This window comes from Elephas maximus, chromosome 4, assembly GCF_024166365.1.
Source record: "Elephas maximus indicus isolate mEleMax1 chromosome 4, mEleMax1 primary haplotype, whole genome shotgun sequence".
Taxonomy (NCBI): domain Eukaryota; kingdom Metazoa; phylum Chordata; class Mammalia; order Proboscidea; family Elephantidae; genus Elephas; species Elephas maximus.
Window position 1 is genome coordinate 93,962,387 of NC_064822.1, and position 18,639 is coordinate 93,981,025.

General features: G+C 36.5%; 1 protein-coding gene across 1 annotated transcript in view; it reads right to left on the reverse strand.

Annotated features, from left to right (window-relative positions):
• Nucleotides 1–1,119: 1,119 nt before the first annotated feature.
• The window catches only part of ABCD2 (ATP binding cassette subfamily D member 2), an 89,081-nt gene continuing 71,561 nt past the window's right edge, over nucleotides 1,120–18,639 (reverse strand). Inside the window, exons 8-10 of the mRNA XM_049881515.1 lie at nucleotides 15,611–15,695; nucleotides 9,797–9,922; nucleotides 1,120–1,339 (exon numbers count right to left, since the gene is read on the reverse strand). Coding sequence (XP_049737472.1) covers nucleotides 1,120–1,339; nucleotides 9,797–9,922; nucleotides 15,611–15,695 — 431 coding nt within the window. The remainder of the gene's footprint in view (nucleotides 1,340–9,796; nucleotides 9,923–15,610; nucleotides 15,696–18,639) is intronic.

Below are 18,639 nucleotides of genomic sequence, written 5' to 3' on the forward strand. Positions count from 1 at the left end.
GATAATAGTGGAAAAACAGCACTGAACCAGGAAGTCAGGAAACCTACATTTAATTCCTGCCTCTGCTCCTAATTGAGCTGTATGACTGGGGCAAGTCTCGGTACCAATTTTCTCGAAAGCAAACTAGGATCAATAATACCTGCCCAAAAGATTGCCATGAGGCTTAAAATGAGATGATATAAATAAGGATTGCAAATTATAACGTACTATTCCAATGTGGGTATTCCAATGTACGTTATTACTACTGCAATTTTGAAAATTCCTATTTTCTCTCACAGCACTGCAATTTAAAAAATGTGGTGGGATCTTCCTTTGGGCACAAAAACAAGCTGGGTATTTCTGGGCAGAAGTTGTGATACTGCTAAAATAACAGGCTGGGTAAAACATTGTTTGGATACTCTTTTTTTTTTTTTTTTTTACTGACAATTCTCTTCTTAAAATTTAAGAAATATGTAAGAGTCTCATTATAATCAATATGCTATGCCTGCATTAAGATGCTCAAAGTCTAAAATTAAATAATACGGCATTTTATACATGTATAGCCATGCTTCTTTCTTTCAACCACAGCCATTAAAAGAATTTTTTTTTTCATTTGGAAATTATTTATCAAACTGCTAGCTATTTTTGTAGAAGTTTAGTTGGCCACTAGCAATGATGAATATGAATTCTAGCTATAAAACCTAATATCAACCAGGAATGTACTGAAATGTTACTCAAAAATTTAATTTTATATGCCTGGTATCAACCCAAATGCTGCCTTAAATTGTTTCCTTCCCAAAATATACCCCATGTTTGTTAAGAACTTCAGACATCACATACACATGGCAAATATCTTCTATTAATCATGATTTACTTAGAAATTCTGGTTATGCAGGTGAATTAGGCTTGCAGTAGGAATTAGTATGAGACATAATGACTAATCTTTACATAATGCATTTGTTTATTTTCTTCTAAAAATTCAGATCATATAGTTCCTTGAAGCTAAAATTTTATAAAACATTTCTTGCTGCTTTTTTTCTCTGTACTTAGTTTAACACAATGCATGCACTATAACAGAGTGTCTCTGAGTTTCTTAAAGGCTTTACCTAAAAATTAACTTGTAAAATTTGTCAAAACAAATTAGGATATCTCATCTTCATTTTTTATTGTTTTCAGCACTGAGTCTTCTCCCAAAATTTTACATAGTTCATTAAGTCTCTGCTGCATTTTGGGAACTCCAGCTAGCTGAGATTCTAGCTTTTGTTTTTCTTCACTCAGTGTTAAACGGGTAGCAGTATCCAACTGTTCGAAGCGCCATCCTCCTTCACCATCAAACTGTAATAAATGAGTATGATACTTCCTGCATAAATAAAATAATATTAGCAATAATTGTGAAAAACCATTTCAGTTATGGGTTTATCATTTTAATTGACAGCTAAAGGCAAATTTTAAGTAAGTTGCCTATTTTACAGTTGATTTTTAAGGGTCCCTCAAAAGGTTAAATCTTGTAATTATTTTTTAAACTCAAAAGCCATTAATCTAATCTCTAGGAAATTCTTGTTGACTGTATCAAATTTATTTCTTATTCTGAATGTATATGAATTGCAAAGGAAGACATGATGCTACATCTATTTAATTTATTCTCATAACCCAGTATGCTCCTGAATAAATAACAAAGCATACACACAGAATGGGAATAAGGAGAAGAAGCTGAGCGAACAAAGTAAAAAGGGCATACAGAGAAAAACAAGGAAATATAACAGCAATTCATTCACACACTACCCATTGGGGGTGAGTTATTATTCTATATAAGTGAAATTTAACCAATAATTAAAGTTTTAAAACTTTTTTTTTTTTTAATGGACTACTTGATAGAAATCTTTTAAAGAAACTTCTATACCTTCTTACAATGTAATCTCTTTTGTCATGGTCCAGATTCCTAATTAGGAAATTCAGAGAGGTACAGAAATTATTTTATTGATGAGAAGGGAGACAATCCATCTCTTCTTAAAAGGATGCTCAGGTCACCAGTCTCTGGGATTTGTGGGGGATGTGTGGAGAGAGTGAAGGTGGCAGAGCTGGTCCCACATAGCTGAGCCGTCTACATTTTGTTACTATTCTGAACTGGCTCTTGTTCTTAGGTTTCCTCGGTTTTCCTGTCTTTCCCTTATAGTTTTTCTTCTCTCTCCCTTTCAAGCTCTCATCTATCGTTATTTACTGTGATCAGTGGGCCGATCTCTTTATCAGTTTCTACCTCATTTTTAAAATTGAGATATAATTCACGTACCATAAAATTCATCTTTTTAAAGTGTGGAATTTGGTAGATTTTATTATATTCATAAGGTTGTGCATTCATCATCACTAATTTCAGAATTTTCTTTATCCCCAAAAGAAGCCACGTATCTATTAGCAGTCACTCCTTGCTCCTCTTCCCCTAGCCTCTGGCAACCACTAATATCTTCTGATTCTTATTTTTCAGGTTACGTTTTAACAGTGGCACTTTTAAATACTGATATTGATGGTATTAAGGGGAGACAAGGAGCAATTCTCCCAATGTTAAGTACACTGAATAAAACCACAGCCAAAGGCCAAGGGGGTCAACTGTGGGATAAAGAAAGCTCTTGAAAATATAGTCCAGCAATCAATGGGCCTTTGTTTTATAAAATAGCCAGGCAATACTTAAACACGTGTAAATGAGTAGAGCCTGCACGGGTCCACTCTGGCAAGAGGCCTCAGGAAGGAAGGGGAGCATGATGCAGTCAATTATGTATATTCACTGGTTCATACATGTGCATTGAGCCCTAATGACTATAGGACCTTGGACCTTGAAGCTTCCTCTTTTGGAGCTTCCTGCAGTGGTGAGAATATCCATGTATGGGAGAAGGTGTCAAGTCCCTGGAGACAATGGAAGCCTTGTGCTGAGAACTCTCTCTGACCTTGCCTGATGCATCTCTTTGCTTGTATTCTTTCTGGTTATAATAAATATGTAACTCTAAGCATAGGTAATAGTGTCCCTGAAGAGCCATTATAGAGAATTAATGAACCCACAGGGGCAATGAGACTGGCTTAGTTTGGAGTGACTAATTCAGAGGAAGGCTGTCCAGGCAGTCATAAGGACAGAGTCCTAATTCATGATGACCCAGTTCTGGGTGGCTGGGTGACAGAGAAAGGCTGCATGGGCAGTTGATGAAGAAGGATAGAATCCTTCTGGCTTGTGACCTAGCCCTAGCAGGGCTGGCTAGTCTGAAGTACAGGGAGTTCTGCAGACTCCTGATCCTACAGCTAGTATTCAATGACTTGGCCCCAGGTGGCCAGCGATGTTTGGACCTGGCTTAGGGTGGCTGGGGGTGAATTCTGACCTAACTCTGGGTGGTTGGGGTAAGAGAAGAAGTGCCACAGAAGTGGCTGGCAATGAGGAATAGAGATGTGGGAAGGTGAAGCCTGGGTCACTTCCAGGTGGGAATTAAATTTATGGTGATCTTTGCCATGCAGTTAGTGATAAAGGTGGGATTTGCCCACCACCTCCTTTAGTAGTGCAGTTATCAACAGCACACTAACTGTGTTTTAGGTTCTTCAGCTTTTCAAAATAACTGACCTCCCCAGAGGCGGCACCTTACCAAAACTAAATTAAAAATAATGCATTTCTATGTCAAGAAAAAAAAAAAGTAAAAATACTATAAAAATGTGAGAGTTAAATAAAATACTATCAAAATAAGCAAAAGAAGGATGGTTATACAATATGAAAGGGAAATGATGGCAAAAAAATTCATTTTGTTTTATTTCATTTCAACTCTTCTTGGGTGTTTCTAGCCTGGGATCTACAACTAGGAGCAATTTTAAAATGTGGTAGCTGAGATCTTGGGCGAGTTCCATTCTCAGTTTATAATGAAGATCTGGCTCATTACTCTGGTCCTACAACATTAGGGAGGAAGAAACTGTAGGTGTTTACGCCCTAAGATTCAAAGGCACGTTCTATTTTATGAGCTAAAATAATATCACAGGGTTTATTTTAGTCAGAGGAATGTAAAAGAAACTGCTATTTTAACTGAGGCTTATTGGAAATAATCTGTATACTTCCTTCACAAACAGGATAAAAGCACAGGAAAATGGGAATTATAAAGCTATAATTCTATACAGAAGTCAAATAATTTAAAAAGCTTCAAAAATTTTGGCCTCTTCAGGCACTGGTATTGATTTTACTCTTTGTAATCAATCATTACCCGTTTGCTAGTACAGGGAAAAACACATCTCTTTCTACTTCTGAATTTTTTTCAGGGAAAAAAAGAATTTCATCTAGGGAGGAAAGATAATCAGAGATGACAGATTTCTACAATCTAAAATCGTTAAACTATTGAAAAGCAGAAATAACTTGATTTTTAGTTTTATGGAGAGATGTACTGTGGGTAGCTATAATTAAAACATGTGTTTTTCTTGTTTCAAGAGATAAAATTACAGGTTTTGTTATTTGCTTAAAAAAATTGTTCCCTCAATTGAGAAAACAATGGCTGAATATGCTTCAAATGCCTCTTTAGGCTACTTGAGTGAGGAACTGAATGGCAGGATAGCATAATAAGTCCACTGAGAAAAGTCAGATAAATATCAGGACTAAGAGATTACTCCATTTTCTATCACTCAACATGTGACCAGTTAGGAAGCATGTCTGAAAATTACAGGTCCACACCAGGAAGACTTCAAGAGTTCTTCTGGCCTGGTTCCATGTCATCCCTGGTTCAGAGGATTTATAGGCAAATATATCATAATTGTCTCAAAGATTCAGGTCCTGCTGGTCTTTTCCAGGGAAGAATCAGAGGAATCAGATTCATTGACATGGACCTAACTCATCCTGGACTAGGTCCAGATTGCCTCTGAAGAGTTTAGCAAATGAGGGTCCTATTGCTCTGGAGGCCATATAATTCTTAACAACAGACAGACAAACCACAGAGGTCACTTCATAAAATGTTTATTTTCCAGGTCAACTCTCTGAGGAAACAAAATTCTGAAAAATCTGAACGTTGGAATGGACTATGAGAATATATTATTATCCTCTCACTGGAAGCAGAATTCAAGCAGAAAAACCAAAAAGCTTTGAACAATGTAAGACTGATCTGAACTGAGTGTTCAGTTTACCTACATTTATAAGCGTTCTCTACATTTTTTTTTACAGGTATAATGTCTAAAAGGGCTTCAAAATTCAACTCAAATAAAGCATGCTACTTAGCCTAAGTTTAAAGTTATATACATGATGAGAGCTTGGGCATAGAATCTGACCAGTCACCTGACACAGAATGCTGTAACTAGAGAGAGAGGAGTCTTGCCAGACTCCTTGGGAAATAGGAGTCCAAAGCAACTAGAGCCAACTGTATTTATGAAGGTGTCAAAAGAAAACAAGATTTTGTTGACAAAATAGAATGTAAAAAGTAGAGAAAGTAGAAGGTAACGTGAATGAAAAAGTATTTTTTAGGGTTTATTCATTAGATACACTATGAGTTCCTTATAATAAATAGAGCATTATACTATAGTATAGAGTATGTGATCATGGGAAATTACTTTTCTAAATGTTCTAGTTCTCAGTTTCCTCCTAGTTAAAAACTCTAAAACGGGGAAAATTAGACTACCTATACTTCATAGCACAGGTACCTTCTTAGCGCAGTAGGCAGTGCATCGGTCTCATTACCTGAAGGTCCTGAGTTCGAGCCTCAGAGGACACAGAGGTTTCTGGAGCCCTGGTGGTGCAGTGGTTAAGAGCTCAGCTGCCAGCTAATAAGGTCAGCAGTTCAAAGCCACCAGCCACTTCTTGGAAACCCTCTGGGGCAGTTCTACTCTGTCCTACAGGGTCACTATGAGTCAGAATTGACTCCATGGCAACAGGTTTGGTTTCGTTATACTTCATAAGGTTCTTGTGAGGCTTAAATAAGATAAGCCTGGAAAACAATAGGTGCTAAATCTGCATTGTTGTTGTTAGGTGCTGTCAAGTTGGTTCCCACTCATAGCGACCATATGTACAACAGGACAAAACATTACCCAGTCCTGTGTCACTCCTACAATCCTTGTTATGTTTGAGCCCATTGTTGCAGCCACTGTGTCAATCCACCTCGTCAAGGGTCCTCCCCCCTTATGCCGACTGTCTACCTTATCAAGTGTGATGTCCCACTCCAGGGACTGGTCCCTCCTGATAACATGCCCAAAGTATGTGAGACAAAGTCTTGACATTCTCATTTCCAAGGAGCGCTCTGGCTGTACTTCTTTCAAGACAGACTTCTTCATTCTTATGGCAGTCCATGATATATTGAACTTTCTTTGCCAACACCTTAATTCAAAAGCATCAATTCTTCTTCGGTCTTCTTTATTCATAGTCTAGCTTTTGCATGCACATGAGGCAATTGAAAATATAATGGCTTGGTTCAGGCGTATCTTAGTCCTCAAAGTGACATCTTTGCTTTTTAACACTTTAAAGAGGTCTTTTACAGCAAATGTGCCAAATGCAAAGCATCATTTGATTTCTTGACTGCTGCTTCCCTGGGTGTTGAAATCCTTGACAACTTCAATATTTTCTCCTTTTATCATGATGTTGCTTATTGGTCCAGTTGTGAGGTTTTTTGTTTTATGTTGAGGTGCAATCCATACTAAAGGCTGCAGTCCTTGATCTTCATCAGTAAGTGCTTCAAGTCCTTTTCACTTTTAGTGAGCAAGGTTGTGTCATCTGCATATCACAGGTTGTTAATGAGTCTTGCTCCAATCGTGATGTTGTGTTCTTCTTCATATAATCCAGCTTCTTGGATTATTTGCTCAGCATATAGACTGAATAAATGTGGTAAAAAGATACAATCCTGATGTACACCTTTCCTGATTTTAAACCACGCAGTATTCCCTTGTTCTGTTCGAATATCTGCCTCTTGGTCTATGTCAAGTTCCTCATGAGCAGAATGAAGTGTTCTGGAATTCCCATTCTTCACAATGTTATCCATAATTTTTTATGATCCACACAGTCAAATGTCTTTGCATAGTCAAGAAAACACAGGTAAACATCTTTCTGATATTCTCTGCTTTTAGCCAAGATCTATCTGATATCAGCAATGATATCCGTCATTCCACAGCCTCTTTTGAATCTGGTTTGAATTTCTGGCAGTTCCCTGTCAATGTACTACAACCGTTTTTTAATCATCTTCAGCAAATTTTTACATGCACATCACATTAATGATATTGTTCAATACTTTCTGCATTCTGCTGGATCACCTTTCTTTAGAATGGGCAGAAATCTGGATATCTTCCAGTCGACTGGTAAGTAGCTGTTTTCCATATTTCTAGACATAGGCAAGTGAGCACTTCCAGCACTGCATCCATTTGTTGAAACATCTCAATTGGTATTCTGTCAGTTCCTGGAGCCTTGTTTTTTGCAGATGCCTTCAGTGCAGGTTGGACTTCTTCCTTCATTACCTTCGGTTCTTGATCATACGCTACTACCTGAAATGGTTGAACATTGGCCAATTCTTTTTGATACAGTGACTCTGTATTCCTTTCATCCTCTTTTGATGTTTCCTGTGTCATTCAATATTTTGTCCATAAAATCCATCAAAACTGCAACTTGAGGCTTAAAGTTTTTTCTTCAGTTCTTTTAGCTTGACAAATGTCAAGTGTGTTCCTCCCTTTTGGTTTTCTAATTTCAGGTCTTTGCACATTTCATTACAATGCTTCACTTTGTCTTCTCAAGCCACCCTCTGAAATCTCCCATTCAGCTCTCTTACTTCATCATTTCTTACATTTACTTTAGCTATTCTACATTCAAGAGCAAGTTTCCAAGTCTCTTCTGACATCCATTTTGATCTTTTCTTTCTTTCCTGTCTTTTTAATGATCTCTTCATTTCTTCATGTACAGTGTTGTTCCACAACTCGTTTGGTCTTCGGTCATTAGTGTTCAATGTGTCAAATATATTCTTGAGATGGTTTCCAAATTCAGGTGGGATATACTCAAAGTTGTATTTTGTTTCTCATAGACTTGTTTTAATTTTCTTCAGCTTCAACTTGAACTTGCATATGAGCAATTGATGGTCTGTTCTGCAGTTAGCCCCTGGCCTTGTTCTGACTGATGATATTGAACATTTCCATTGTCTCTTTGTCTCTTTCCACAGTTGTAATCAATTTGATTCCTGTGTTTTCCATCTGATGAGGTCCGTTTATGCTGTTAAAAAAAGGTATTTGCAATGAATGAATCCCTGGTCTTACAAAATTCTACCATGTGATCTCCGGCTGTATTTTCCAACTACAGATCTTTGTTTCCAACTTTTATATTCCAATCACCAGTAATTATCAATGCATCTTGACTGCATGTTTGATCAACTTCAGACTGCAGAAGTTGGTAAAAATTTCCTCAACTTTTGCATTAGTGGCAGATGTGTAAATGTGAATAACAGTCTTATTAACTGTACTTTCTTGTTGGCATATGGATATTACCCTATCACTGACAATGTTGTACTTCAGGATGGATCCTGAAATGTTCTTTTTGACTGTGAATGCAACACCATTCCTCTTCAATTTGTCATTCCCGGCATAGTAGACCATATGATTGTCTGATTCAAAATGGCCAATAACAGTCCATTTCAGTTCATGAATGCCTAGGATATTGATGTTTATGCATTCCATTTCATTTTTGATGACTTGCAATTTTCCTAGATTCATACTTCATACATGCCACATGCTGATTATTAATGGATGTTTACAGCTCTTTCTTCTCATTTTGAGTCATCCTACATCAGCAAATAAAGATCCTGAAAGCTTGACTCCATTCACATCATGAAGGTCAACTGTACTTTGAGGAGGCAGCTCTTCCCCAGTCATATCTTGAGTGCCTTCCGATCCGAGGTGCTCATCTTCCGGCACTATATCAGACAATGTTCCACTGCTATTAACAAGGCTTTCACTGGCCAATTTTTTCAGAAGTAGACTGCCAGGTCCTGTCTTAGTCTAGAAGTTCCGCTTAAACCTGTTCACCATTGGCGACCCTGCTGGCATCTGAAATACCAGTAATACAGCTTTCAATGTCACAACGGAGCCCTGGTGGCACAGTGGTTAAGAACTCGTCTGCTAACCAAAAGGCTGGCAGTTCGAATCCACCAGCCACTCCCTGGAAACCCTATGGGGCAGTTCTACTCTGTCCTATAGGGTTGCTATTAGTCAGAATCAACTTGACCGCAATGGGTACCACAACAACACGCAAGCTACCACAGTATGACAGACTGATAGGCTCATGGGGAAAATCTGCATTAGCAACTATTATTTTGATGAGGAATCAATGCGGAAAGTATAGAACTGGGTAAAAATACCATCGTCATTTTTTAAAAACAGGAAATCCCATTAGATTTACAAGTTATTTATATTTTGGTTCATTTTTCCTAAAAACAAAAATTTTTTTCCCATGCTTTTTCAAACTTAATCATTTGGGGGAATAAGAAGTTATAGTATATTTTTTCTTAGATTTTAAAGAAAGGACTAAAAGAATGATGTAAAAATATATAAATATATTCTTTCCTAGTAGAGGCTATGGAATTGTTATTATGAATATTTTTGGCTAAAAAAAAAAAATCACTGAATTTTTCTACTTATTTTCAGAATTAATGGAAAGTGAAGAATTTTCAAATAATACATTACCATTTTGCTATCTGGTTTGGTTATCTAGCTTACTTTTGTGTAGCTTAAGAGAAATACAGGTAGGAAACAAGTGAGATATCTTATTCTCTACAGTGAAAAGTTTAGCAAAGCTGTTCTTTAAGAAACATAAGGGAGGATTAGCTCTCCCAAAAAAGTTAGCATTGGAAATACTTACCAAAGAGAAGGCCTGTGTGTTATAGACAGCAAGGAAATTCCAGCTCCTTTCGCAGCCTGAAATATCTTTCCTTCAACATCAATGCTGACAGCACTGGTACATTCATCCAGCAATGCATATTTTGGTCTTTAGAAAAATAAGCACAGATAAATTAATGATTTTGCTGTTTGATGTATTTTTCTTTGGACAAAGTGAGTTGCAATGTTAACAACTTTAAAAGAGCAAAACAGAGTATGTCATTATTATAGGTGATAAGTCATAAAGCAAAAAAATAATTGATCATTCGTTGTTTTGGAAAAAAGTAACACATACTTCTTACACTTAAATTCCCTGAATAGATTTTCTGATATCTACTCACAGTAAAATAAACTTTATTGTTATGTAGATGAATGAATCATAAATACGAGACATAGGAAAGATGGGACAGGTCACTGAGTGCATTTTTCTGTAGAAGGCAGGTTCATTCTTGGTGACAAGGTTCTGACTAATTTCATGAAAAATACATTACAGTTGCTAATTATCAAACAGGCCGCAGCCCTGTTAGCAAAGATTTAATGACAAGATTGCTTTATTAACAAAGTGAGTTTCTAAGTACTACTAATGGAATTCCATTGCTACAAGACTGTGAGAGTGTGCCTGATCTCACAAATTTAGAGTAAGCATTTAACCTTATAACATTGAGACCATGCTTCAGAATCAAATTCTTAGAAAAAACGGGTGAATATTTACCTGACTGTACTCAACAAATTTTTCTTTAGCTTTTTTTTTTTTACTCTGGAAATTGTCTATTATCAGAGACGCCCTATCACTTGCCCCTATTTCCTTTTTCGTTATCCCTTCTTCCTTTCATCTTACTGTCCTGCTTTACCTTTTTTTTTTTGTTGTTGTTCCTTTACCTTTCTTCAACCAAGCCTGTTTGGGTCTTAGGTATATTTTTGGTCCTCAGCAACCTAAGCATTCGGATACTAAAGGGAAGGTTGGCTATTTGAACCTACACAGCAGCTCTGTGGGAGAAAGGCCTGGTGATCTTTTTCTGTTAAGATCACAGCCTAGAAAACCCTATGGAGAAGTTCTACTCTGCCACATGGGATTGCTATGAGTCAAAAATCCACTGGAAGGTACAAAACAACAACAACCCAATTTAGCTTTGCTATTGAGATCAGAAGTCAACTCCTGCACTGTCATGTAGTATTTATCTCAAGGTTAAAGATCAGTATCATATATTTGCCATGATAATTTCCTCCATGAAGATATTCTGATTTTTAAAAATGAATGACAATGCAATGAAAAAAGATTAAATCAGTAATTTCTCATTTGGCATAAATAATTACTTAGCACTATAAGTTGTTTTCCCAAGGTGGGTTTACTTATTAATGGGATCCTGTTACCTAATCTAGGGAGGGTACCAAAACACCACCAAACCGTTGCCGCAGAATCAATTCCAACTCATACCGACCCTACAGGACAGAGTAGAAATGCCTGATGGAGTTTCCAAGGAGCGCCTGGTAGATTCGAACTGCCAGCCTTTTGGTTAGCAGCCGTAGCTCTTAACCACTATGCCACCAGGGTTTCCCTAGGGTGGGTAGTCAAGGCTGATAATTATAGGAGTTAAAAGCAATTTTAACACCCATTTGACTCTAGTATCTGCTCTTTATCCAAAGAACTAAAGGAGTACCGCATGATCCCCTTAACCACATCAGGGGACATAGTTTTGCTGGCTGGTTTTTGGTTGCTTGTTCTGGTTTAAATATTAAGCATTATTTCTTCACCTCAGACTTGGTTATGGTTTTATAGATGATTTATTTTCAAGTGAAAAAGAGAACAAAAATAAGAAAGTATAATACAGAGAGGTTTAAGGTAAAATTTTCTTTTTGTGTATCGTTCTTTCCAATAACCAATACTGTATTTTGTCTTATTTTTCAGATTGCTTTGAGCTAAACTGAACAGAGATGTTGTTTCAGAATTAGAAAAAATACATCTTATACTCTGTTGTCATAGCAACCCCTAGACTAGTAGATGTAAGGCAGATCACACACTTTTGTTTCCTTGGCAGGACTGGGGAGTGTGTGCGTGTGGAGGGCGGGGTGGGGGGGTGGTATTTAAATATATTAAGCAATAACTGGAATCTGAAACTGATAACTAAACAAAACATTTGATAATACTGTTTCTCAAATTTCCTTTCTCTTTTGGTATATCACTAGTAGGGTGGGCTCTGAAAAACCTAATCCATCCCCCTTAAGGCAGGAATTTTCCAATCACTCTTTAAATATTAAAATTACAAACCTCTCAAAAAGAATATCCAATTGTGATATTTAATACTCTCCACCAAAGTTCTCCATTTTAGCTACCTCAAGTCTTTCATATTACAGTTCAAATCTTTCTGTTAAATTTAATCCTTTGAGGATAACAGAAGGCAGCTTCTCATTATTATACATTTCTTTTACTAGATTTAATATTTCTAATTCCTTTTATCTTTTCTCAATAGATTCTGTTTTCCAACTACCTGCTCATCTTCACTGATTTTTCTGTGGTTCACTAAATTTTCTTTCCAATCATTTATAAAGATCTACTTTCTTATGACATCATCTTAACTCGGTTTCATTTTATATCCAAAATATTTTAGATATATAAATAACCATTTTAAGTTCCAGGTACATGGAATCTTTTTTCAGTTGTCATCTTTTATTAATGCTTCTTATTCTTTACTACAAAGTTTATTTTATTAACACAATGACACAGTGAGAAATTTATGGTCACGTTTTATATTCCACCATACTGTATTTCACCAACTATGCTGCGGATCATATTACTGAATGTTTACAGATTCAGGGTTATAGTGGGTAACAGGTGGTCATAAATGTCAAGCTGTAAAGTTTACTCTTGAATCTGATAACAACATCTGAGAAAGGGGCATTCCAAAATACAGTTCACTAATGAGTTAACACAATTTGATTCGTTTTTTTTGTTCACCATACTCTTCAACTAACCAGGCACATTATTATAAACAAGTTGTTAACACAACTAATAATTTTCTGATTAAAAAATCCCAGCTAGACAAAAAATAATACATGCTATATAATTCCATTTATGTGCAGTCGTTAAAAAAAGGAAAAACTAATCAACGGTGATAAAAATCAGAACAAAATTTGCCTATGTTGGGACATGAATGGAAAGGGTATCAGGAAATTTTCTGGGGTGACAGAAACATTCTCCCTAGATTGGGGCATCAGTTACATGGAGTATACACATTTATCAAAAGTTACTGACTTGTGTACTGAAAATGTGTGCATTTGGTACATAAATTTTACTTCAATAATAATAAAAAAAAAAAAAAACCTAGCTGGCTACTACATAATAATATAGAAAACGCACATAATAGTACAGATGTAAAAAGAGGGATATAAATTACAATGTATTTTGTGGAAATAGCTAAAATAAAAAATTAAGATAACAACCAACTTTGGTATACCAACAAGCCTGGGAAGAAATGATACCAAAATTTTAAAAGTTACCGTACATAAGTAATGAGATAAGAAAATGTTTTCTTCTTTGTACTTATTTACATTTACAAAGTGAACATATTTTAGTAAAATTATTTAAATAATAATTTTGTAATGATAAATATTATATGTTATATTCTTATCAAAAAAGCTGAACCTAAATCTAATCAAGCTTTTAGCTCTAATTTCCAGTTTACAAGTAAACAAATAATTTCTTTCATAAGAATCAGCACAAAGCTGCTTCCTAGGAAGAGGAGGTTAAAGATGTCACAAACGTCTAACTTTTCCAAGCTGCTGTATACCACTCCATCATCTCTAATATCAACTACTCCCTTTCCCCTCAGTACTCTCCCTCCTGTCTTTGGGATCCCTAATTTGCGGCAACGTCTCACAGAGCTCACGAATTATATGAAGGAAATAGCTCACACGGTTGTGGAGGCTGGCAAGTCCCAAATTCGTGGGTCAGGCATGGACTTCTCCCTGGCCCTCAGTCTCTGCCCAAAGGGACTCAGCTTTCTCGCTCCATGGGAAGCCCACTGCACTGTCTCCTGCAGGTCTCTCCCTCTTTGGTGGTGGCGGCCTCTCCCTCTCTGCCAGAAATTGGCTCTCTTTTAAGGTAAAACTGACCAGTCCCCTTGATAGGCCACAATTACCCTAACACACAGTCATCTGGGTAGGAGTTACAAGACCAGGGCTAGAAAGGGCCACACACAAAAGTAATTAATCGCACTGCAACAGGTTTATGGGAGATTGAGGAATAAGGTAAAGGACTCCATGAGAAAGCAGACAAATTTAGAACGAGCAACATTCTATAGGGCAAGTGAGTTGTTTTTTTAAACAAGTCAATGGCATAAAAAGCAGGAATGAGAGTAGGACGGGGAGAAGCTCTTTAGATAAAAAGAATTAAAAGATTAAGCAACTAAATGCAATATGTAAAACTTGTTTAGATCTCGATTTGAACAAATCAACTACGATATTTTTGAGACAACCAGGGAAACTCTGAATACGAACCACATATTACATGACTTTAAAGCATTATCATTAATTTTATTAGGTACAATTATGGTTAGTTATGTAAGAAAGTGCACTAATATTTCAACGATGAGTACCAAAGTATTTAGGGATAAAATGTCATAATGTCTGGGATGCTTTAAAATATTTAAAAATACTTCAGAAATTAAAAAAAAGGATAAATCAAGTGTGGGAAAATATCAGACTTGCTGAATCTGTCTGATGGGAACATGGGGTTCATTTTATTATCTTCTCTACTTCGATGAAGTTTTCTTTTTTTTTTTTCCATAATACGAGTTGTTTAAAAAAATTGATAGCCAATTATTTGCCAAGTGTGGATCAACTAAATGCTAAATATTCAATAAGGTTTACTCTTTTTTTTCTTTATCAGCTTTTTAAATTGTTAATACTTTCACTGCAGCTCACTGGAGAGTGTGGCATCTGCCACAGCTTTGGCCCATTCATGTATCATGTGCGTAACTATTGATCCTTTTTGCCCAAGATGTAAATACTAAAAGTGAGCAACATAGTTCCTCATAACCTCTTGCTCTGCACACAACTCTGGTTCTCGTTGAGATTAAGGGGCCTAAGATGAAAAATAATAATAATAAAGTAAGAGATTACTTTTTTAGAAAAGCATTAAGACAAATAAGAGAAGAAATAAATCACAATGGCTTTAATATTTCCTTCTAGTGTCTTGTGTTTTGTATCCTTAAATTCAAAATGCTACAAAGCTAATAGTAAAGAGAAGAGAAAAACTTTATCAAGAGAAGTTATTTCCTGCATATTGATTTTTCTGAGTTCATTAAGACTTATGCTGGCTGGTTCCTTGTCCCATTGGATTGTGCCTCTCATTTTTCAAGAGGGAGAACACTGGTGTAAAAGGCTACTGACTGAGTGGTTGAAAAGTTAATTTAGTTTGAATTTAATGATTTAATTCAGAAGTGTTACTGAATGCCCACTTACTATGTTCATGCTAGTATAGTACTGGTTATGTATTCTTCACATTTTCAAATCAGCAATACATAAAAAATTCATTTAGCCTTCTCTATTTTTTTTTTAATATTATCTAATGTTATTCAACATTTTTTAATGTTATTCAACATAAAAGAAATAGAAAAAAAAACATTTGGAGATTTCTGTCACATGAAAAAGATAACTTAAGAAATTTGAAAGGGTAAATTCTATGCATTAGTTTTTCAGTAAGATATTTTTTAACTAAAGATGGGGACATTACAATCCCATCGAAAGGTTTTTTGTTTCCAACAATAAAATAGTAGTTACCTGAGTAGAGCATACTTACTTATGATAAAACATGCGAGCCATGCCCATTCTTTGCTTTTCCCCTCCTGACAGGACATCTTTCCAGTCCATAACAGCATCCCATCCTTAAAAATGTCAAAAAATAAAAAAATAAATCATTTAAATATTACTGTTTCTACCTTTGACAAGTGGCTCCTGACAAATTTAAATTACTAACACAAAACAAAACAAAAAACCAAACCCATTGCCACTGAGTTGATTCTAACTCATAGAGACCATATAGGACAAGTAGAATGGCCGCACAGGGTTTCCAAGGAGTGGCTGGTGGATTTGAACTGCCGACATTTTGGTTAGCAGCCATAGCTCTTAACCACTGCACCACCAGAGCCCCATTAACACAAAGAACCTGGTATTTTATAAAACATACGCTTGGATAAACTGGAGAGCTTTGTGTATAAGTATTTTGGTTTTAGGTTTGATATTCTCTTAATGGTAATAATTCCTTATGCTGACAAATCATTATCTAAGAATTCTAAAACTTCAGAAGAGGATGTGGAACCAGGTATATCATTGCTGATGTCAGATGGATCCTGGCTGAAAGCAGTGAATACCAGAAGATGTTTACCTGTGTTTTATTGACTATGCAAAGGCATTCAACTTTGTGGATCATAATAAATTATGGATAACACTGAGAAGAATGGGAATTTCAGAACACTTAATTGTGCTTATGAGGAACCTTTACATAGATCAAGAGGCATTTGTTCAGACAGAACAAGGGGATACTGATTGGTTTAAAGTCAGGAAAGGTGTGCGTCAGGGTTGTATTCTTTCACCGTACCTATTCAATCTGTATGCTGAGCAAATAATCCGAGAAGCTGGACTATATGAAGAAGAACAGGGCATCAGGATTGGAGACTCATTAACAACCTGCATTATGCAGATGACACAACCTTGCTTGCTGAAAGTCAAGAGGATTTGAAGTACTTACTAACGAAGATCAAAGACCACAGCCTTCAGTATGGATTGCACCTCAACGTAAAGAAAACAAAAATCCTCACAACTGGACCAATCAGCAACATCATGATAAATGGAGAAAAGACTGAGGTCGTCAAGGATTTCATTTTACTTGGATCCACAATCAACAGCCATGGAAGCAGCAGTCAAGAAATCAAAAGATGCACTGCATTGGGTAAATCTGCTGCAAAGGACCTCTTTAAGGTATTGAAGAGCAAAGATGTCATCTTGAAGACTAAGGTGCGCCTGACCCAAGCCATGGTATTTTCAATCCCATTATATGCATATGAAAGCTGGACAATGAATAAGGAAGACCGAAGAAGAATTGAAGCCTTTAACTGTGGTGTTGGCGAAGAATATTGAGTATGCCATGGACTGCCAAAAGAACAAACAAATCTGTCTTGGAAGAAGTACAGCCAGAATGCTCCTTAGAAGCAAGGATGGCGAGACTGCGTCTTACATACTTTGGGCATGTTGTCAGGAGGGATCAGTCCCTGGAGAAAGACATCATGCTTGGCAGAGTACAGGGTCAGCAGAAAAGGGGAAGACCCTCAAGGAGGTAGACTGACACAGCGGCTGCAACAATGAGCCCAAGCATAACAACGATTTTAAGGATGGCTCAGGACAGGGCAGTGTTTCGTTCTGTTGTGCATAGGGTTGCTATGAGTCAGAACCAACTCAACGGCACCTAACAACAACAACAAGAATTCTAAACACTGACACTGGGAAAATGTCTGGGGTTTGCTTTAAAATACTTTAGAAACAGAAGAGATAAATCAAGTATGGCAAAATGTCAGACTCGTAGGATCAGTGTAATAACTTTTTTTCAGCTATCTCCAAAGGGTAGGTACAAAAAAAAGTAGGTAGGTGGGAGAAAAAAACCCAACAAATTTACACAGGTCAACTGCAAGGACTACATAAGACCCGAACTAACTCTAAATGGCTCCCAGGTGTGCTTGGCTCTTTACCTGTGTTTTTTCATTATATATTTCACAGCCTTATGAGGCAGACACTATTACTTGCATTTTACCAGTAAGTAAACTGAAATACATGGAGTGACTGACATGTTTAAGTTTATACAGCTGGGATTTACACCTAGGCCTATCTGATGCTTTTATAATTTATCTATGTCATCTCCTATAACAACCTAACTACTGACTTTTTGCTGGATATTTATTCAAAAAGCAAGGCTTCTATTTTAAAAAATGGGTTGGATCTATATACACCAACATGAAAATGTGGCCAAGAAATTTTTACATGAAAAACCAAGTTGCAGAACTGTATGTGTATTACGATTGCATTTCTATAAATAAACACACACACGGGGTGGAATTATCAGACTCTTACTTTATACGTTACACGTTTTTATAATGTTTGAAAGTTTTTATGATAAGTAGATCTTTTGTAATTAGGAAAAAAAAAGTTTATGTAAAAGCAAAACCATAGGACCAATTAGAAAGAAGGCCATACCAAATATTTTTGTGAGGTGGGAAAATAGGAGACGAAGCAAAGCCTGATTTTCTTTTTTTTTTAATTTTAATTTTTACTGTGCTTTAAGTGAAAGCTTACAAGTCAGACTCTCATACAAAAATTTATATACACCTTGCTATATACTCCTAGTTGCTCTCTCCCCAAAGAGACAGAACTCCTAGTTGCTCTCCCCCTAAAGAGACAGAACAGTCCTTCCCTCCACTCTCTATTTTCGTGTCCATTCGGCCAGCTTCTGAAGCCCTCTGCTCTCTCATCTTCCCTCCAGACAGGAGATCCCCACATAGTCTCATGTGTCTATTTGATCCAAGAAGCTCATTCTTCACCAGTATCATTTTCTATCCTATTGTCCAGTCCAATCCCTGTCTGAAGACTTGGGCAAAGCCTGATTTTTAAAGAGGAAAATGACTTCCAAAACATGACAGGCACTTAGGGCAGCATTTCCAAATTTTAAGTATTTTGCACATAGCGCCCCACTTGGGACAAGTCCAGGCTCTCTGCCCTCTTCTTTTCTCCTCAGCTAAATTTTCACCATGATTAAAACTTTTAAATAAACTTGGTTAAAGG